Below are 21,124 nucleotides of genomic sequence, written 5' to 3' on the forward strand. Positions count from 1 at the left end.
TGGAAGATTTTTGTTAGCAGTATCAGTTCGGTCCGCACATGCACTAACTATCCTTGTGCTCCCTACTGAAGGTACAAACAGTGGTGCAAAACCAACTGCCACTCCAGTTCTGTCTCTATCTCAAATCCCATATAGTGAATGAGAAATCCAAAGCAGAGCTTGTCCCAGCTGGTATTTCACTCTAGTTGACTCTTAAGCAATACTCTAACTACAGTGATGGGTGCACCGAATCCTATCTATGATAGCGTGAAGAACAGCCTTACCAAAAGAGGCATCTGACGAAGATACCTCCACTAAAGTACATGGTCTTGCAAAGGTACACATAGGGCTACGTGTGGCAATTTACAGATGTTTTTTAAGGGAACATTTTTCAGAGAGAGGCCACCGAAGTTGCCTGGGCCCTGGTCAAATAAGCCTTAATACTGGTTGGGGGAGCTAATTTAGCTAATTCGTAGCATAGTGTAATACATCCTGAAATTCACTTTGACAATATTTGAGAGATACTGGGGTACCTTTTGTTCTTTCTGCAAATGAAATGAACAGTTTTGGAGATGACTGGAACAGTTTCAGTCTCTGCAGGTAGAAGGCTAGCACCTGTCTAACATTTAAAGTATGTTATCTAATCTCATTGTTTGAGTGAGGTTTAGGATTAAAAACTAGCAAATGTATGACTTGTCTGATATGCAACTCAGACACAATCTTGGGAACAAATTTTGGGTGTGGTGGAAGAGAGAGAGAGAGAGCCCTTAACTCTCCCATCCTTCTGGCTGATGATAGGATTACAAAAAAAAGGAGGTCTTCATGGACAGGTGTAGAAAGGAGCACAAAGCCAAAGGTTCAAAGGATGATCCCATAAGACCTTTCAAAATGACATTAAGGTCCATATCTGAGCAGGTCTGACTATGATTGGAAATACTTCACTAAACCTCTCAGGAATCTAGATGTCATAGGATGGGAAAATCCATGGGGGCTGGGGAATGGAAGGCACTCATGTCCACGAGATGTGCCCTTAGAGAGCTAATTGAGACCTGAGAACTTCAGAGAAAGAATAATCTAAAAAATAAGGTAATTGGGACAACATTCTGCTGATCACACCAGACAACACATCTTTTACACCCTGCAGAGTGTTTTTCTTGTAGAATCTTTTCAACTGTTGCTCAAGATGGTTTGTACATCTGAAGAACACAATTTTTTCTAGTTCTGAGAACTATCAAAGGACCAACCAGTGAAAGGAGAGAGAGAGCTGGTTTTGGATGGTGAATCATTCCCTCATTGTAAGTCAACAGATCTTATCTTTAAAGATAAACAGATTAGAGGACAAGTGGATAAATGAAGCAGCTCTGGAACAAGTCTGTGGTCAGTCTGCCACACTGCCTCAATAGAATGTGGAGTACTACTGGGCCTAGCTGCCACTCGTAGTCAAGTGGGAATTTGTGAATGAGGCTGTCCACTATTGAGCTGGGTGCTCAGGGTGCTGCTGACAGTGTGACGTTGTGGGAAATACACCAGTTCCATAGTCTCATCTCCAGGCAAAGGGAGGGTGATCGGGCTCCCCCTTGTCAACATATATGGTACATGTAGGCTGCGTGACTCTCATGTGTGATCCTTTGATTAGCAGGAGGAAACAGGCACAGGCATTCCTGACTGCCCTTAGTTTGAGGAGGTTGATGTGAAGGGATATCTCCTTGGGTTACCATTTGCCTTGTGTTGTAAGGCTGTTTAGATGCACACTTCACCTTACAAGGGATGTGTCGGTGGTGAGAAGGAACGATGAGTGATTTGAGAGAGAGGGATCTCTTTGCAAATGTTGGTTGGGTCTTTCCACCAATCTAAGAAGATTTTGACCCTGGTGGGCAGTGACAAGGGTTTGTCTAGCCTGTCCCTGTTTGGTCTAAAGAAAAAAGAAAAGGAGTACTTGTGGCACCTTAGAGACTAACCAGTTTATTTGAGCATGAGCTTTCGTGAGCTACAGCTCACTTCATCGGATGCATAGCATATTGTGGAAACTGCAGAAGACATTATATACACACAGAGACCATGAAACAAAACTTCCTCCCACCCCACTGTCCTGCTCGTAACAGCTTATCTAAAGTGATCATCAAGGGAGGGCCATTTCCAGCACAAATCCAGGTTTTCTCACCCTTCCCCCCGCCCCCCCCACAGACACACATACAAACTCACTCTCCTGCTGGTAATAGCCCATCCCTCTTTGAAACCTCTCTTTATAATGCGCATGATAATCAAGGTGGGTCATTTCCAGCACTAATCCAGGTTTTCTCACCACCGCCACCCCCCACACACACACCCCCCTCCAAAAACCACACACACAAACTCACTCTCCTGCTGGCAATAGCTCATCTTACAATGTGCACAGCAATAATCCAAGTTTAACCAGAACGTCTTGGGGGGGGGGGGGGTTGTAGGAAAAAAACAAGGGGAGATAGGCTACCTTGCATAATAACTTAGCCACTCCCAGTCTCTATTCAAGCCCAAATTAATAGTATCCAATTTGCAAATGAATTCCAATTCAGCAGTTTCTCGCTGGAGTCTGGATTTGAAGTTTTTTTGCTTTAAGATAGCGACCCTCATGTCTGTGATTGCGTGACCAGAGAGATTGAAGTGTTCTCCGACTGGTTTATGAATGTTATAATTCTTAACATCTGATTTGTGTCCATTTATTCTTTTACGTAGAGACTGTCCAGTTTGACCAATGTACATGGCAGAGGGGCATTGCTGGCACATGATGGCATATATCACATTGGTGGATGTGCAGGTGAACGAGCCTCTGATAGTGTGGCTGATGTTGTTAGGCCCTGTGATGGTGTCCCCTGAATAGATATGTGGGCACAGTTGGCAACGGGCTTTGTTGCAAGGATAGGTTCCTGGGTTAGTGGTTCTGTTGTGTGGTATGTGGTTGTTGGTGAGTATTCGCTTCAGGGTGGGGGGCTGTCTGTAGGCAAGGACTGGCCTTTCTCCCAAGATTTGTGAGAGTGTTGGGTCATCCTTCAGGATAGGTTGTAGATCCTTAATAATGCGTTGGAGGGGTTTTAGTTGGGGGCTGAAGGTGACGGCTAGTGGCGTTCTGTTATTTTCTTTGTTAGGCCTGTCCTGTAGTAGGTGACTTCTGGGAACTCTTCTGGCTCTATCAATCTGTTTCTTCACTTCCGCAGGTGGGTATTGTAGTTGTAAGAATGCTTGATAGAGATCTTGTAGGTGTTTGTCTCTGTCTGAGGGGTTGGAGCAAATGCGGTTGTATCGCAGAGCTTGGCTGTAGACGATGGATCGTGTGGTGTGGTCAGGGTGAAAGCTGGAAGCATGTAGGTAGGAATAGCGGTCAGTAGGTTTCCGGTATAGGGTGGTGTTGATGTGACCATCGTTTATTAGCACTGTAGTGTCCAGGAAGTGGATCTCTTGTGTGGACTGGACCAGGCTGAGGTTGATGGTGGGATGGAAATTGTTGAAATCATGGTGGAATTCCTCAAGGGCTTCTTTTCCATGGGTCCAGATGATGAAGATGTCATCAATATAGCGCAAGTAAAGTAGGGGCGTTAGGGGACGAGAGCTGAGGAAGCGTTGTTCTAAATCAGCCATAAAAATGTTGGCCTACTGTGGGGCCATGCGGGTACCCATAGCAGTGCCGCTGATCTGAAGGTATACATTGTCCCCAAATGTAAAATAGTTATGGGTAAGGACAAAGTCACAAAGTTCAGCCACCAGGTTAGCCGTGACATTATCGGGGATAGTGTTCTTGATGGCTTGTAGTCCATCTTTGTGTGGAATGTTGGTGTAGAGGGCTTCTACATCCATAGTGGCCAGGATGGTGTTATCAGGAAGATCACCAATGGATTGTAGTTTCCTCAGGAAGTCAGTGGTGTCTCGAAGGTAGCTGGGAGTACACCACTTTCTACAAGCCATTACCCTCTGATCCCACTGAGAGTTACCAAAAGCATCTACAGCATTTGCTCAAGAAACTTCCTGAAAAAGCACAAGATCAAATCCGCACAGACACACCCCTGGAACCCCGACCTGGGATATTCTATCTACTACCCAAGATCCATAAACCTGGAAATCCTGGGCGCCCCATCATCTCAGGCATTGGCACCCTGACAGCAGGATTGTCCGGCTATGTAGACTCCCTCCTCAGGCCCTACGCTACCAGCACTCCCAGCTACCTTATAAAAGAATAAATGGACACAAATCAGATGTTAAGAATTATAACATTCATAAACCAGTCGGAGAACACTTCAATCTCTCTGGTCACGCAATCACAGACATGAGGGTCGCTATCTTAAAGCAAAAAAACTTCAAATCCAGACTCCAGCGAGAAACTGCTGAATTGGAATTCATTTGCAAATTGGATACTATTAATTTGGGCTTGAATAGAGACTGGGAGTGGCTAAGTTATTATGCAAGGTAGCCTATCTCCCCTTGTTTTTTTCCTACAAACCCCCCCCCCCAAGACGTTCTGGTTAAACTTGGATTATTGCTGTGCACATTGTAAGATGAGCTATTGCCAGCAGGAGAGTGAGTTTGTGTGTGTGGTTTTTGGAGGGGGGTGTGTGTGTGGGGGGTGGCGGTGGTGAGAAAACCTGGATTAGTGCTGGAAATGACCCACCTTGATTATCATGCGCATTATAAAGAGAGGTTTCAAAGAGGGATGGGCTATTACCAGCAGGAGAGTGAGTTTGTATGTGTGTCTGTGGGGGGGGCGGGGGGAAGGGTGAGAAAACCTGGATTTGTGCTGGAAATGGCCCTCCCTTGATGATCACTTTAGATAAGCTGTTACGAGCAGGACAGTGGGGTGGGAGGAAGTTTTGTTTCATGGTCTCTGTGTGTATATAATGTCTTCTGCAGTTTCCACAATATGCTATGCATCCGATGAAGTGAGCTGTAGCTCACGAAAGCTCATGCTCAAATAAACTGGTTAGTCTCTAAGGTGCCACAAGTACTCCTTTTCTTTTTTCTTTTTACGAATACAGACTAACACGGCTGTTACTCTGAAACCTGTTTGGTCTGTAAACCAAGCTGAACCACATCTGGAGGCACTGCATGTGAAATCTGGCATGTGGTATTACTGCTGTGCCCACTGCCACGTGCCCCAAGAGTTGTAGGCAGTGTCTGGCTGATATTTGTGGGCTGTTCTGAACAGTCTCTATGATTGTGGCCAAAGAGAGGAAGCTTTATTGAGGTAGGAGAGCTCTGGCATGCAAAGAGTTGAGGTTGGCACTTATGAATTCTAGGTGTAGCTCTGCAGTGACGGTTTATTTCTGGGAGTTGATCTGTAGGCCCAGTTCTGTAAACAAGTGCATTGCAGCTTTGGTGACTCGGTGAGACTCTTGAAGAGACTGGGCTCTGAGGAGGCAATCATCCAGATAAAGGTAAATCATGATCCCTTGGGAGCGTAAGTGGGCGGCCACTACTGACAGCCTTGGAAAATACTTTCAGGGCCAATGAATAGTCCAAAGCAGAGCATCTTCTTCTGGTAGTGGTCTGAGAAATTATCCCAGAGTCGATAGCATTGAAATATGAAAATAGGCATCCTGAAGGTTGAGGGCTGAAAACGAGTCTCCCTGTTCAAATGCTGGAATGATCATTGCTAAAGTGACCATCTTGAATTTTTGAGCCTGGACAAACTTGTTGAGAGCACTGAGGTCAAGTATGGGTCTCCACCCTCCCTTTCTCTTGGATATTAGGAAATAATTAGAGTAGAACCCTTTGCCTTGTAGATGTTGAGGTAGTGGTTCCTAAGGCTCCTAATTGGAGGAGACGATCTACCTCTTGTCATAGTAAATTCTTGTGAGAAGGGTCCCTGAAGAGGGACAGCGAAGGGTGTTGTGGAGAGGATAGGGAGGTAAAATGGATAGAGTACCCATTGTGAATGATCTCTAGGACCCATCGGTCTGATGTTATGTATTCCCAGGTGCTGCAGAATGCTGCTAACCAGTGGCCAAATGGGTGGGTAGCGGTGATCGATTGTAGCAGTTGTGGGGGAGTAGTCTTTTGGCATTTCAACCAACATGTCAAAATTGGTGCTTGGACGTGGATGGCTGGAATGAGGATGATTGCGGGCCAGATGGTTTACGCCTCTAAAACTTAGTTTTCTTCCTCTGTGGCTTGTAGTAGCATTGAGCTGGTATTGTGAGGCACCTGGCTTTATGCGGGTTCTGTGGATTCAAATTTTCTCTTCTGTCCTGGCATGCAGATGCCCAGAAAACAGAGAGTGGCCTGAGAATCCTTCAGGGTGTGAAGAGAGGCATCGGTCTTTTTCACTAAGAGCTTAGTGCCCTCAAAGTCTCAATGAGACTCAGGGAGCTATTTAATACAATTGTTCAGTTTCAAACAATTTATATAGTCTTATTTCACCGAGAGCGCTTGGTAATTGGCAATTCGAAACTGAAGTGTGGCCGAGTACTTTTCTCCCAAGAAGGTCCAAACATTTCCAGTCCCAGTCCTAGGGAGTGGACCTCATCTGATATTGATGGCTGCGGGAGTGAACGGTATCCACCACGATGGAGTGTGGTGGAGGGTGGGAGAAGAGGAATTCAGTCTCCTTTGTTGGGACATAACTTTTTTTTCCACCCACTTGTAGGTAGGTGCCACTGATGCTGGGGTCTGCCAGATGGTTCTTGCTGCATCTAGAGCGGCCTCGTTAGTAGGTAGGTGATTTTTAAGGAAGAGGATGAGGGGAGTATGTCAAGGAGACGATGGTGGGTGTCTTTGACTGCTTCTAGTGGCATATGGAGAGTGTCCTCACTCTCATTGCTAGGTCCTGGAAGAGGCAAAAATCATCGGCCAGAGATGACAGGGAAGCCTTAATGACCTCATCCGAGGATGAGGAGGAAATGGTCCTTGGGGTCATGTCTTCCTCAACACCATCCTCCTGTTTCTCCACAATTTCTTTCAGAGGTTCTGAAACTCAGGATGCTGTGGCCAAAAGGGTGCTCTCAACTGGGGCTAGAGGCTGGAGAGGCATGGTGGCGATATGCAGCCCAATGATCCCATTATGGTCACTTGGGTGGTGGCACAGAGGTCAGTGGTGGTGGTGGTGCCCATGGATAACCATACCAAGATGGTGGTGGTGGGGCCATCTGAGGATATCCTCAAGGGCTCTGCTGGTATTGGGCATTGTAAGGAGTCTGTGAGGAGTACTGAGATGCCACCTCCTCAGGTTCACTGTCCGAGCCTTCACTGGGAGCATGGAACAGCAGCGGGGAAGACTCCTGTGCTGAGGGAAGACTCGATGCGGAGGTCCCAGCACCAAGAAGAGAAGACCCTGGTACGTCTGTTATGCAGGGGTCCCTGGACTGTTGGAATTTCCATGGTGTTGACTGACTCAGTGCTGGGGGAGATGGGGATCTTGCCTGTACCAGTCATTCTGGTGCCGGGTGAAGTGTCGAGGGTTGTACCAATACTGGAACCTTCTTAGAGGAGTGCTTAATTCTGTCTTTGCCCTTTGGTGCTGTTGATTCAATGTCCGTGCTCATTGCGTCCATTGGGTTGTCAACGGTACCTGCCACTAAGGACTTCCGTGAGCCACAGGTACTGGACTGAGAAGCTCTTGGAGCCAGCTGTAGCGAGGATACCAAGCGTGCGAGAGAACGTTTATGGCTATCTCAGAGCTCATGGTGGGGACTTCCCGATCTCTTTTTTGAGGATTTGTATGAGGTATCAGTGTTTCTTCAACCTTTTGAAGAAACCTTTTGATATTGAGGGCTGTGGGGAAGACTCACATCTGCCAGGTGACTCGTGGTAGGATCCAGAGAGGGTCAGAGAGCTGCCTTCATGAAGATAATCTGCTGCCTGAGCTCTCCATCTTTACTAGGATTAGGGCTTGAATTGCTGCAAAGAACACACTTTTTTTGAATGTGGCCTTCCCCAAGACAGCAAATGCACTGGGAGTGCTTGTCTGCGACAGGCAAAGGCATTGGGAGTGCTTGTCTTGCCCAGTGAGCTGGGCAAACCCTGTTAATGAAAGGAGCGGGAAAAGGACCTAAGTCTTTTTTTTAAATGGGAAAAAAAGTACAACTAGAACTACAGCTAAGAACTAGGAGGCTAACTATAGAAACGTAAATCAAAAATAATGGTCCTAACGGACTCTGAATGGCCCCATCTCTAGCCAGGGGCAGTTGAGAAAGGAACTGAGGGGTGTTAGCTCGCGCGCACTGACTAGCCTCATGGCACAGCAGGAGGAGAGGCAACATATGTGTGAGCCTAAAGGACACTGCTACCAAAGTTCTCCAATCAGCAGCACAGGTTCACAAGCACACCAACAGTGGAGCAACCATAGGGACACTACTCGAAGCAGCAGCATTCTTCAGGTCAAGAGCTAGAAACCAATCACTCATCTAGCATCAGTATTATGAAGGCCAGTGTAACCACTGTGAATATTCAACTGTGAATGAAGACACTGAACATTCTGAGATCTAGGATGAGCTTCCATTCTGCCTTCTTTTTGAATATGAGGAAATATTTGGAATTAAAAAAAAACTTACGCTCTGTGCTAAGGAGGAACAGGTTCTATCACCCCTGGCTGAATGAAAGAATCTACCTTTTAAATTAGAAGCCCCTCATGAGTTGCGGTCCCTGAAAAGGGACAGGGAAGATGGGTATGGCATGAAACTTGACAGTATAGTCTGTTGAAATAATTTCCAACACCCATTTGTCTGATATACTAATATTCCATGCTCTCCAAAACCAGAAAAGACTACGTCCAAAGGCAGCAGAGAAAAAAGGAGAGATCACTAGATCTGAAGTAATGTTTGGTCTGTAGCTATTATGAATCCTGTCAAAAGGGATGCTTGTTGGTTGACGTTGATTTGATGAAAAAGTAGAAGCAGCCAGGTGGTCTTTTCTTCTGCATTTTTTGACATTTCCTGGGGGGTTCTGAAGGCTACTGATGGTAAAAAGTAGGTGAATTTGCCTTTGTGTATGGTATGGTTGAGACTATCTATGTTTTCTTTTTGTTGCAGCAAAAGTCCCTAGAGAACATACTACTTACTGCCTCTTCCACTTCCCTGCTGAGACACTTTGGGCAGTCACTTCACCTCTCTGTCTTAAGATGAGGATGATACTTCCTTTCTGTTAAGCTCTTTGAGATCAACAGATGTGCAGTCCTATATAGGATCCAAGCGTAACTGTTATAGTTGCTGAAATGGCTACAGCTCCAGTCTATCACTCCCCCAATCCATTCACGTACTCTCTCAATCCAAATTCTTACGATTTCCCTTTCATTTGTGCAGCACCACTATCTCTCATCCCCAAACACACAATGCACTCTTACAACTGCAGCAGACCTGATCATTGTCCCTCACTCTATAACACTCCACAATCACTTGTCTTCCCTTCTCCTTCCTCACACTCTCACATACTCGATCCACTGGCATCACACTTAGATGTTGGAATCCTCTTCCCACATGCCAGGATCTTTTTTCCCTTCCTCTCTAGGGGAGGAGAGGGGAAAGCTTGTCGTGGTTGAATCTGTTCCCCTACTTCCCTCTCTGAGGGTCTCGCTTCTCCTAGTCCTCCTGGAAGGCTCAGGGAAGGATGACTGTTGTCCCTCTTTTCCTGACCTTGCCCACAGTGCAAAGGATCAGCCTGCTACTAGGAAGAGGGAGCTGGATCCTGGCTCCTGCACAATGTCCGTCTCATTTTCTATTCTGAGGCCTGTATTCTTTCCCTGTATGTTATGCCAAAATGTGGGGAAAGGAGAAGCAGAAAACCTGCTGTCTACATGGGACAGTAAACAGCTACTAAAAACTGTATCTCAACAGCAATCCTGTGAACCTTGCTCAATCTGTGCCATGGACATCATTGTCAGCTGTTACTGCTGTGACAGGGTCAGGCCAGATGGCTACAGGAGAGTGGGGTTTTTTTTTGTCTTACAATCTTATTTTTATTTACACATTTTCATACTATGAAGAATATATATACAGCTGGATTAGGGTGTCATACTGTATGAATAATGGTTCTGTTTCGGAGCTACTGCACATATTCCTTAGCTTCCAGAGGGGGAGGTGGGCCTTCTACAAGCTTCACAAAGAAATGTCATTTGACTTTCTCCATGATGCCAAACATGCCTCGGCCATGGTAGCGAATATATTAGTCCCAGATTAAGCAGGTCCATCTTCCCTGGGTAAGGTAACAGGGGCAGTTCCAGAACAAGAAGGAACTTGCTGGAACAAATTCAGGCAGGCAGGCTGGCTAATTAGGACACCTAGAGCCAATTAAAAAGCTACCAGAATCAATTAGGGCAGGCTGGCTAATCAGGGCACCTGAGTTTAAAAAGGAGCTCACTTCAGTTTGTGGTGTGCGTGCGAGGAGCTGGGAGCAAGAGGCACTAGGAGCTGAGAATGAGAAGGCGTACTGGTGGAGGACTGAGGAGTACAAGAATGATCAGACACTAGGAGGAAGATCCTGTGGTGAGGATAAACCAAGGTGTTGGGAGGAGGCCATGGGGAAGTAGCCCAGGGAGTTATAGCTGTGGCACAGCTGTTCCAGAGGCACTCTAGACAGCTCTAGTCCACAGGGCCCTGGGCTGGAACCCGGAGTAGAGGGCAGGCCCGGGTTCCTCTCCAAACCTCCCAACTCCTGATCAGACACAGGAGGAGTTGACCTGGACTATGGGTTCCTCCAGAGGGGAAGGTCTCTGGGCTGTTCCCCGACCCACGTGGGGGATCAGCAGAGACTGCAGGGATTATTCTCTTTCCTTTTCCCCATGCTGGCCAGTGATGAGGTTATCTGAGTGAACAGCGGATTTGAGCCACGAAAGTGGCCAAACTGAGGGCTGCCGTGAATCTCTGAGGTAAGCAAATCTGCCAAAAAGCGCAGGACCCACCAAGGTAGAAGAGGAACTTTGCTACACTGCCTACAGCAGCAGAAGCCCACGTTGCATACATCTGTGTAATGTTTTACAAATTACTCTCTTTTTATGAAAAAGACTTCTACCTCTTGGTCTTTGGGCATCTCAGCCTGTGTAAAGAGTTCAGCCAATGCATATAGGAATCCAAGATCTAATTTGAGATCCATTTCCTGAATCAGCACCTTAAAGTACCTAGATATGACAGTAAAACAATAAACTATTAAACAGCAGCAATTTATTGTTTGTAAAAGCAAAGCTTCAAATTGTATTAAAACTAGCTATTTATGAACTATAGATGCAAAATAATTCCTTAAACAATCCACTGCCATTTGTCAAAGAAGGTTTGGAGGTGCTCCCAGTGAGCATCCAAAAAAACCTTATTTCATTATCCACCTACATCTCTCTCCTCAAAACTCTTCTTTGCCATGAATACTATTAAAAATTTGACAACAGTTAGGCTGCTTGTGTGTAGAGACCACTCACTACTTATCATACTGACCAGTACTCTTTGTTTACTTGTACTCCACATCGGTCTTATATCTATCACTGATCTCTCTTGTCTTATACTTTAGACTGCAAGCCCCTCGGGGCAGGGATCATCTCTTTCTTCTGTGTTTGAACAGCATCTAGCACAATGAGGTCCTGATCTCTGACCAGGGTTCCAAGGTGCTATGGCAATATGAACAACAACAGAAGTGTAACATTTGAACTCCACATTTGCTATAACCAGAAATAATTTCACTATATAACACCTTTTAACTTAAACAAATGCTGTATATATGACATTGTTAACAAATGCTTGCTCTAATGCAGAGCTGTAAGTGCTCACACAGGTAACTAACAGGTCAAACAAGCCTGAGTTCCACATTCCATTTTTTCCCCAACTGCTATCTTTCTGAAATTAATTTCTTTTGGGTTGAAATTTACCTTGCTTTGTCTCAGTCCACAAGTGAAGTTTATTTCCAAAAGTGTGAGCAAAATCAGTTTAGCTATTTTTCATTGCAAGTACACAAAAATACACATCTTCCTATATGTTACAATCAGAAATGTAATGCAGACATGACTCCAAAAATTTTTGGAAAATAGCACATAAGGAAAATAGCACACAACAAGGAGTTTTCTATTAATTGAAAGAGTACCTCTGCTAGAAGAAAAGATAATGGTTTTGGAAAGTTTAAACATTCCACCATAATGGAATATGTAAAATATACTTACTTAATACGTGATATTTGAGAATGCCCTGCAGTCCTCATGACAACACTCACATCAATAAATGGCTTTGGTGCTATAAAGAGGTAAAACCAAGAGGTCAGTACAGGTTTTATAAGAAATATGTATGAACTAAATTTTCCTGATTATCTGCAGTATTTAAATCCCATAAAATAGAATACAATGGAAGGAATGGGCACTCATGTGATTCAAATGAAGGAGAAGTAAGAGGAGACGGAAATGGAACATCAAAACACTCTACTCCAGCCTACCAACTTTTAGAAACATAGCATTTTCACTTGATAGCAAATGAATGCTTTGGAGGTTATTTTAGCTATATCTAATATAGCTAATGCTATAATTTAATCTTTTATTCATATATTCTAAGGTCAGAAAGGACCATTGTGATAATCTAGTTTAACTTCACACATAACGAAGACTTTCCTGAATTAATTCTTGTTTGAGCTAGGGCTTATCTTTACAAAACATCCAATCTTGATTTTAAAATTGCCAGTAATGGAGACAGGTTTCAGAGTGGTAGCCGTGTTAGACTGTATCAGCAAAAAGAATGAGGAGTACTTGTGGCACCTTAGAGACTAACAAATTTATTTGGGCATAAGCTTCTGTGGACTAAAACCCACTTCATCAGATGCATGGAGTGGCAAATACAGTAGGAAGATTATATACATGGGAAATGAGCTCTCTAACTTCTGCAGATAATCTCTGCAGCAGTCAATGTTTACAGCAGCCTTTCCAGCCTATTGTACCCTTTTTGAGAGTCTGATATGTCTTGTGTACCCTTAAGTTTCACCTCACTTAAAAACTACTTGCTTATGAAATCAGACATAAAAATACAAAAGTGTCTCAGCACACCATTACCGAAAAACTGCCTACTTTCTCATTTTACCATGTAATTATAAAATATATCAATTGGAATGTAAATATTGTACATAAATTTCAGTATAAGTAAGTCACTGTATGAAATTTTAGTTTGTACTGATTTTGATAGGGCTTTTTATGTAGCCTGTTGTAATACTAGGCAAATATCTAGATGAGTTGATGTACCCCCTGAAGGACCTCTGAATACCCCGAGGGTATAAGTACCCCTAGTTGAGAACCATGGATCTACAGCATTGCCCTGTCAAATTTGCACTGCAGATGCCTGAACCATACCTATCCAATTTCCAAGGCTACTGATCTAAGCCTTGCATAAGCAATACATTCACTCAAATTAAAAACAAAAAATCAACACGTTTTTTGTACTGCATGCAGAGACTTATAGCTAAAAATGATCTATTCTGGCTCCAGACCTTTCCCCCCACTAATGGGGTATACCTTTCATCACACAAATATCAGCGGCAACACCAGCTCATGTCTGGAGCTAAGACATGCCCATTCTTCCCACTAAAAACACTGGCTGGTGATATAAATGCAAGAGCAGTCCAGTGCCTTCACCCTTACTTATCAACATTCAAAGCTACTGAATATCAACAAATAGCCGGGGTGGAATGACTTACATCAAAGCTATATAAATAACTGATTTTAATCATAATTTAAATCAGCAAGCAGAAAACCTTGATTTAAATAAATGATTTTAATCATGTTTTGCATTTGTGCTTTTCAGTTATTTTCATAAAGAAAGGCTGATTCTCATTCGTTAATAAACTAAACTAAATATACACTTTATACTAACTTTGGTGTTTCTTTTTGCTAGCCAGGAGAATATACCATATCTATACACTTATTTAAAGCAACTGTGTGTCTTAACCCACATTTACTGAAATTTGTATTTTTTGTATGTTGCAAAATGGTGAACAGTGCACTTCTTATTTACTACATTAATTTTTTTACTTATGATTTGTGTCAAGATCTATTTGGATGGACATTCAAATACAATTAAACTTGCACAAAGACAGCAAGGTTTTTTTGAAAAAAAAAAACCAACCTGAAAAGTGCTGGATACATTAAAAAAAGTTTACCATAATACGTTTTGCATTAAATATTAGCTTATTCATTAAACAAAGGAAGTATTATCTGTAGTTAGTGAATTGAACTGATTGTTTTTAGTCACTGTGTCCTTCAAGATTTTAGAATTAGTAGCTCTAACCTTCTCAGACCTAGTTTTTATTCATAGATTAAAAAAAGCAGGAAAGTTTGTTTTCCAAACTCCCAAATTGTTTCTTAACTTCGAATAAACTTTAGTCACTGCACTGACATAGTTGAACAAACAAATGAAGAAAATATTATCTATAAACTTACAGAAGAGGCTTCGGATGTCAAAAGCTGGTTTAGCATTTCAGCAAACTCTGGTACCAGGTTTTAGCCATGGACTTCCAGCAGTTCAGTGGCTTGAATTTCTTTAAAAATTGGCAGCAAATGTGCTGCTTAATATTTTACTTCGCATTAATTTTAATATATTATAATAAGTTTAGGCCTTAACTTCAGTTGTCAATTTCAAATATGTTAAATCATGTGTTTAAAAATAAACCTGTATTTAATTTAAAAACAATTTAACCTTTTAAATTAAAAAAAAAAACCCACTGATTTTTATTCACCCTGCAAATAGTCCATTCCTTTCTTATTTTCCTGAGCTTCTCTTTCTCCTCCCCAGCCCTTTTTCAGACAGGGATCACCTCCTTCCCATCACACACACTTTTTATGTGAAAGGAATATGTACACAGCACCCACTCTTGGCCTCTTCCTTCAACCTCCATCCCACCCCAAATGGCAAAGCAGGGGGAAAAGCAGAAGACCAAGCACGGTATTTCATTTGTAAGGAACTGCTGCAAGACAGAGGCGATCGAGAGCTATGCCTTTAAATGCTTCCAGTCCACAAACTGGCTCAGAGTATACCAGGAGAGAAGATTCCAAGTCTAAGACTGTTGATGGAGACTCCAGCACTAAGCCCCACCCTACAACTCTGGAAGAGGTCTTCTAAAGCTGTAGGAACACTCCAGAAACCAATTATTAGCATTAAGATAAGACTGATTAATGAATATCAAGTTAAGATGGTAATATGTCTATGTCTCCCTTTCAAGAAAAATTTCTATTTGTATTCTGAGACACAACATGGGTGAGGTAATACTGAACCAACTTCTGTTGGTAAAAGTGATAAGCTTTGTGTAACCTCAAAAGCTTGTCTCTTTCACCAACAGAAGTTGGTCCAATAAAAATAATTAATTTACCTACTTCATATCTCTCTAATATCCAGGGACCAGCACGGCTACAACAACCTACAAACCATTTATATGCTAATTTTCCAGGCTACTAGGGTAGGCTTAATGAGGAGAGAAGCTGCTAACAATGAAAATTATCAGCTAGGAAATTTCTCATTCAATTATATAGCTTTTCTCCTCATCCCTCAGTGGGAAGTAATAAACAGTGAATCACAAAAGGATGCCAACTGGTGCAGGATTTAAAATCCAGCTTGCAGCCACTTTGATGCACCCAGGCCTTGGCAATTTGGATAGAATGAGATGAACTGGGACAACTGGTGTATATACTCCACATGCTTCAGCCATTAGTTTTAAGTATTATTTTTATTCCTGTAGTGTTTAGGAGCACTAGTCATAGACCAGGAATGCCCATTTATGCCACAACCTTCCAAAGCAATGCTAAGAGTCAGAACAAAAATGATGGGAGAACCATTTTCCAGGAATTGTGGAAAAAGGCATTCATCTTGAGCAGAAACATTTCTGGAGCTACAAAAATAACCTTATTCATATGGCAACAGCAATATGGGTCTTGTACAGATAGGGGAATTAATTCCAAAACCTAACTTTTGATATAATTAATTACCTTTTGGAGGTAATGTCATTCTAATTAATCTTGGCATCCGATGATACTCAAATGGACAGCCCAAAGTGCCTACCTATAGAATGCCACAAGGGCTGATACCACATTTCTAGGATGCTTGTTTATAGGAATCCAATCAAATCATTCTGAAGAAACTCTAAAGTAGCTGAGATCACCAGAACTTTGTGATTATTATTATATTTGTATTGTAGCATCTAGAGATTGGGGCCTCATTGGCCTGGGTACTGTACAAAGAGGCAGTCCCTGCCCCCCAAAGAGCTTTGTTTCCGCTGACACTAGCAATATAATTGGACCAGATTAATTAATGAGATTTCCTGGTTGAGTTCTATCTGCACTCCAAAAATGTATAAGAGACTACCAGAGAAATCCTGCTGAACTATATGTCTTTTTCAATAACTATGCTGTTAACTGTAGGTATTCCCAATCCTGATGCTTCAAGAGTCCTGGTCTTCTCTGCAGGTGCACTGTCAGTCCCTTGACCGCCCAACAAGTCCAAAGGGCCTTCTGCAGTGGAAGACTAGGAGGATGCCTTCAATCTTCCCCTTTCCTTTTCTATATCCTTTAAGTGAGTTGTCTTGAAAACGCAGAAAATGCCCTCTGCCCAGGACATTACTTCCATTGCTGCAGAGAAGCTTTAACCTCTGGTTACTCCCTGGTTTGGGAAGAGCTATCTACGTTCATGCTCAGATCAGAAGCCAATCCCTAACAGGAAGTAGGAGGAAACTTCCTTTGTGAGCACCATAATAGTCCACTAATGTGGTTTCTTGCACCTTCTTCTGAAGCAGCTGATACTAGCCACAGTCCTAGACAAGATATTGGACTCAATTGACCACTGGCCCAATCTCCTATGTCAATTTTTTTGTGGGATGTGCTTGTTCTGGCTGAGACATAGTATTGCTGTCAATGTGAACCAAAAGGATGTGTATTAAGATTTTGGAAATTTGTCTTCCAAGTATGTTCTTCATCCTATGAAACTTGCTTCCAAAATGAGTATACAAGTGTTTAGAGCAAATATTGGGTTGGCTTTCAGAATGTTTTTTGTATTTACCTGCCCCAGAAAGGGACATCTGGTTGCGATCCAAAAAGGACACCTAATTTCGCATTTTATCAGGTGCATGTTTCCATGTCCTCAGAAGGAATTTCTGTAGGTGCGTTCTGAGAAACCCATTCAGGGAATGATGCCAATGCATGGCACCACACATCCTAGCCACTGGACATAATTGTCTATAGATGACAACTCCCAGAAAATGGAATGGAGTTTTGCATCTCTAAAAAATCTTTACCATGATAGTAAACTTATGGCCAGACCCCTGCCTGTTTTGACCACTGGGTGAGTAACTTTGCACTGGAGTTCAAAATCAAGATGAGCTATTCAATAACTGGTAGGTATGAATTCTTTCCAATTAGGAATTGGTCTGTTTCTCCGGACAGAGCACTGATTGGCATGTTGTCTATATATGGGTATAGATGCGTAAATTGCAACCAGTGCCTTGCCGAGACTTCTACCTACAATTTCCTAAGACTTTGGGGGAGGAGAATATGGGAAAAAAAGGCTTGTACATGAATTGTGAGTTCTCCTACACAAATGCTCTATTTTTTTTCTTTGTCATGCTGAAGATTTTGAAGGCTTGGAGGAAAATTTATCGAGGTTTTATTGGGAAATCCTGCCCCACATTTTTCCTTCAGCTAAGGTAATAGTCCCTTCTCAGATAAAGTTGGTGTTGGGAGCAACCAACTGACTTCTATGCTGGCTTTGATAGTGAAGGTTGAGTCCTTTCTCTATTCTCAGCTACTAATTTCTCTAATGTTTCCCCAAGGAGTTCCTCACCTGTACATTTGCTTTTCATGGATATAACTTCCTTGTAACCACAAAGTTAGAACCCCCATTGCTCATCACAAATCACATCAAGGATGCAACTAGGACAGAACCAGAAACTCTCACTCCAAATAAGGATCGGACCCCTAGATGATGAGCCACTTGCTTGCCTTCTAGTTGCCTTTCCTTACTAAATATATAAAAATAACTATTGGTTGAATGGCTACAGCTGAGGCTTTGAAATAGCTCTGGAGTGTATCCTTACTCTTATGGTCTATAGCAGTGGTTCTTAACCTAAATACCATTGTGGGCTGCCTCCAGTACTATCTGTATGGCCCTGAGGATATCACATGGGCCGCAGGGCTGTGCTGATTGGACCGTAAGTGGCCCGCAGGTTGAGAACCACTGGCCAGCAGTTTTTTTTTTAAACTTCGTATCTTCTTTTTCTGTGCTATGACAACAAAGATTCAGGACAAAATTCAAACCTGGTGTAAGCAAGGTGCAACTCTATTGATTTAAATGATTCAACTTGCACCAGTTGTAAATCTGGGGAAGTGTGTGCATTCTCTGAGAGTATTAAAAGTGTGTGTCAAATAAGTATTATGTATAGTGGATGAAACATCTAATGTTGGTGGCATGAAAGAGGGGTTTGGTTTTTTTTTTTGGTTAAAATTATGACAATTTCACCCAAGTATGCCTTCTAGTCATAATACATTTGGTTTTAGGTGGATGGGCTGGATCATTCATTCCTTAATATTAATATTTGTTTTCTCTGTAGTTATCAAGTTTTATGGTCATTTAACTGATAGTGGCCTCTCTCTTTTTCATGCACATCTTTCTGTTTTAAAGAGACCAACTTCTATTCTGCTTAGTGTGACAACCTAAACCACTTACAAATGCATATAAAATATATATTTATATTTCTGTAAGAACTGTGAAATATATTATACTATATCCACAAACCTGAATCCAGGGTGATGGACTTTGGAGGTTTAATAGGATAAAACACAGAAGGAAATATGGCTCCAGGAATCTGGTTTTGTATCTGATAAGGGTAAGGACAGGACAAGATGATGTATGTTAGCTGTTCAAGTAGCGACTGTTTATTAAAAATTAAAAAAGAAACTCTAGGTAAGCAACATACAGAAAGACTAAAATATCCTTTACACATGCCAAACACAAAAGAAAAAAGTGACTGATCCAAAAAGCGTTCAATATATTTCTGAAAAAGATCATTTGGGTTACAAAACCTACAAAAACTAATTTCTGTAGCCCTAACATTGTAAACAATTCTTGAACAGTAACTTTACTAATTCTGTCATCATACATTTTAGTTCTTTGGAAGACTCACCTGTATCCAGTAAACTTGGACTCTGACAGACTTTTGATGCGCAGATGTACTATATTCTATATTTAAAGCTGGCAAATAATTTCTTCTTACAGGAATTTCGTTTGGTTGTTGGATTTTCATGTTACCACCATTAGGAGTTAAACAAACCTGTAATATAAATATATTTAAAAAAACCCATAGGTGTGCTGTGTGCTTCAGTAGCCAGAAACTCTAATTTTAAAATGTACGTTTTTGAAAGTCAACTGTAAAACTAATATTAAAAAGTGTTACTGCTCAAATGTTAGAATATTCTCCAATTCAAGTGAATGGGGATAGTCATTAACTTCAACAGAAGCAAGACTAGGACCTAAGTTTGTACACTTATTTTGAGGGTTTATTTATCTATTTACATGTTGCTGTCTAAAGTTGATGTACAATAGTATGGTGAACAATGTCATTCTAAGATATAAACTTGTAGGTGGCAGGAGCCTGGACTCAGTTTCCTGTACAAATTATTTAAGTATAAACCTACTACATACAGAAAAAGGAAGATTCAGATCTTAAAGTACTTTTTAATTTTAAAAAAAAATCATTTATAATGTTCTGCTTGGTAGTTACTGTATGATATGAAACACTGCTTTAAGTGATTCACCTTGCCTAGAAATGAAACATGCATAGCTATTCTATTATGCTATCTTACCGATAGCACTTTATCAACCACATATTTAATTATACCGTTACCTTTGCTGTATATTACCACAGTAAAGCTATACATTTATTATTTGCTTGTATGTTAGCAGTGATAATATTTATAACTGTTTAAAGAATTCCATAACAAAATATGTAAGTAGAAAAAGCTATAGTGTCAAAAAGTTTGTATTAAACATCATGTGAAGAAGTGCAACACTCCTTGACTGTGTATGTGTGTGCAGATTTTATGAACACACAACCTGCAATCGGTTATGCCTCCTTAAATAAGGTAAAGGCTAAAAACAAACTAGACACAGTAGCTTTTAAGGTCTTAATGTATCCTTTCTGGAGATATATATAGAAAGGTTTTCAAATGGACTCTATTGGAATTTTGTCCAAATTTGATGCTATGTATAGAATTTTCCTTCTTCTCTTGCCCTATATGTACGTATGTATGTATATCTCTATATACAAATTAATATCTAAGAGTAAAGAGTACTATCAAATATTACCATAACATTTGTTTCCAGCTCAACAATCTTGTTTTCTGAAGGGGACAGCTCACTGTATTCTTTAAATTCTCTCTCTAACTTTTCAGTTTGCTTAATGCTCATTGGTCTCCACCTTGATTTCTTCTTGGGTTTTGTCTCCCAAACTACATCAGAACTTGTAAATGAAAACAAAACAAATGGTAAACATAAAAGAATGAAAGATTAGGAGTTTCAAGTTTATTTTGACAATTTTATCATTTTAAATATTTTGCTGGACGTGGATCCTCAATACATATAAAACATATGACAGACAAAACCAAAAATACCAAATTTCATGGAGTACTCTTTCTGGTTATTTTATTTATTTATTGGCAACTTAGTATTAGTACTAGGTAATATTTAATTTTGATTGCTGCTGCATATCTATCCAAGAGGGTTTAAAAAAAAAAACTATACAGTTCCCCCTACCAGTGTTGTTCAAGATACAAAATGAAAAATTTCTTACCTGAATATCTTAGTTTCTCTCCTCATTCCTAATGAACAAGTAATGCCTCTCACCTGTGGAATTCAGAAATAACCCAGAACTGTTCTGGAGGCTTAGGAGTAAGCCCCTCCCTTCATTTGAGGCCAACAGAAGAGTTTTGCCAGAATTGTATATGAATGCGAAACAACAAATCATAAGCATTAAGTCAACAACTTGTAATTACATTAATTAACCTTCAGGCAATTCTATGTTTACGTCTCTCTTTGTAGAAAATTTTCAATTGGTTACAAACTATATTTTGGTCATTTACCAGACTACCAGGGTGGGCTGAATGAGGAGAGAAGCTGATAACCAAAAGAAAATTTGCTGAAATTTCACATTGTGCTGTACAGCAGTCTCACCTCAGCCGCAAAAATGGCAAGAAGTGAGC

General features: G+C 41.5%; 1 protein-coding gene across 5 annotated transcripts in view; it reads right to left on the minus strand.

Annotated features, from left to right (window-relative positions):
* VPS13A (vacuolar protein sorting 13 homolog A) overlaps window positions 1–21,124 on the minus strand; it is a 277,386-nt gene that overhangs the window by 47,298 nt on the left and 208,964 nt on the right. For all 5 annotated transcript variants that reach the window (XM_074953217.1, XM_074953216.1, XM_074953215.1 and 2 more), the window contains 5 exons: window positions 20,232–20,385; window positions 19,051–19,197; window positions 18,663–18,744; window positions 12,074–12,143; window positions 10,945–11,050 (listed from right to left, as the gene is read on the minus strand). In XM_074953217.1, the coding sequence (XP_074809318.1) occupies window positions 10,945–11,050; window positions 12,074–12,143; window positions 18,663–18,744; window positions 19,051–19,197; window positions 20,232–20,385 (559 nt within the window). The remainder of the gene's footprint in view (window positions 1–10,944; window positions 11,051–12,073; window positions 12,144–18,662; window positions 18,745–19,050; window positions 19,198–20,231; window positions 20,386–21,124) is intronic.

Source organism: Natator depressus, chromosome 5 (assembly GCF_965152275.1).
Source record: "Natator depressus isolate rNatDep1 chromosome 5, rNatDep2.hap1, whole genome shotgun sequence".
Classification (NCBI taxonomy): domain Eukaryota; kingdom Metazoa; phylum Chordata; order Testudines; family Cheloniidae; genus Natator; species Natator depressus.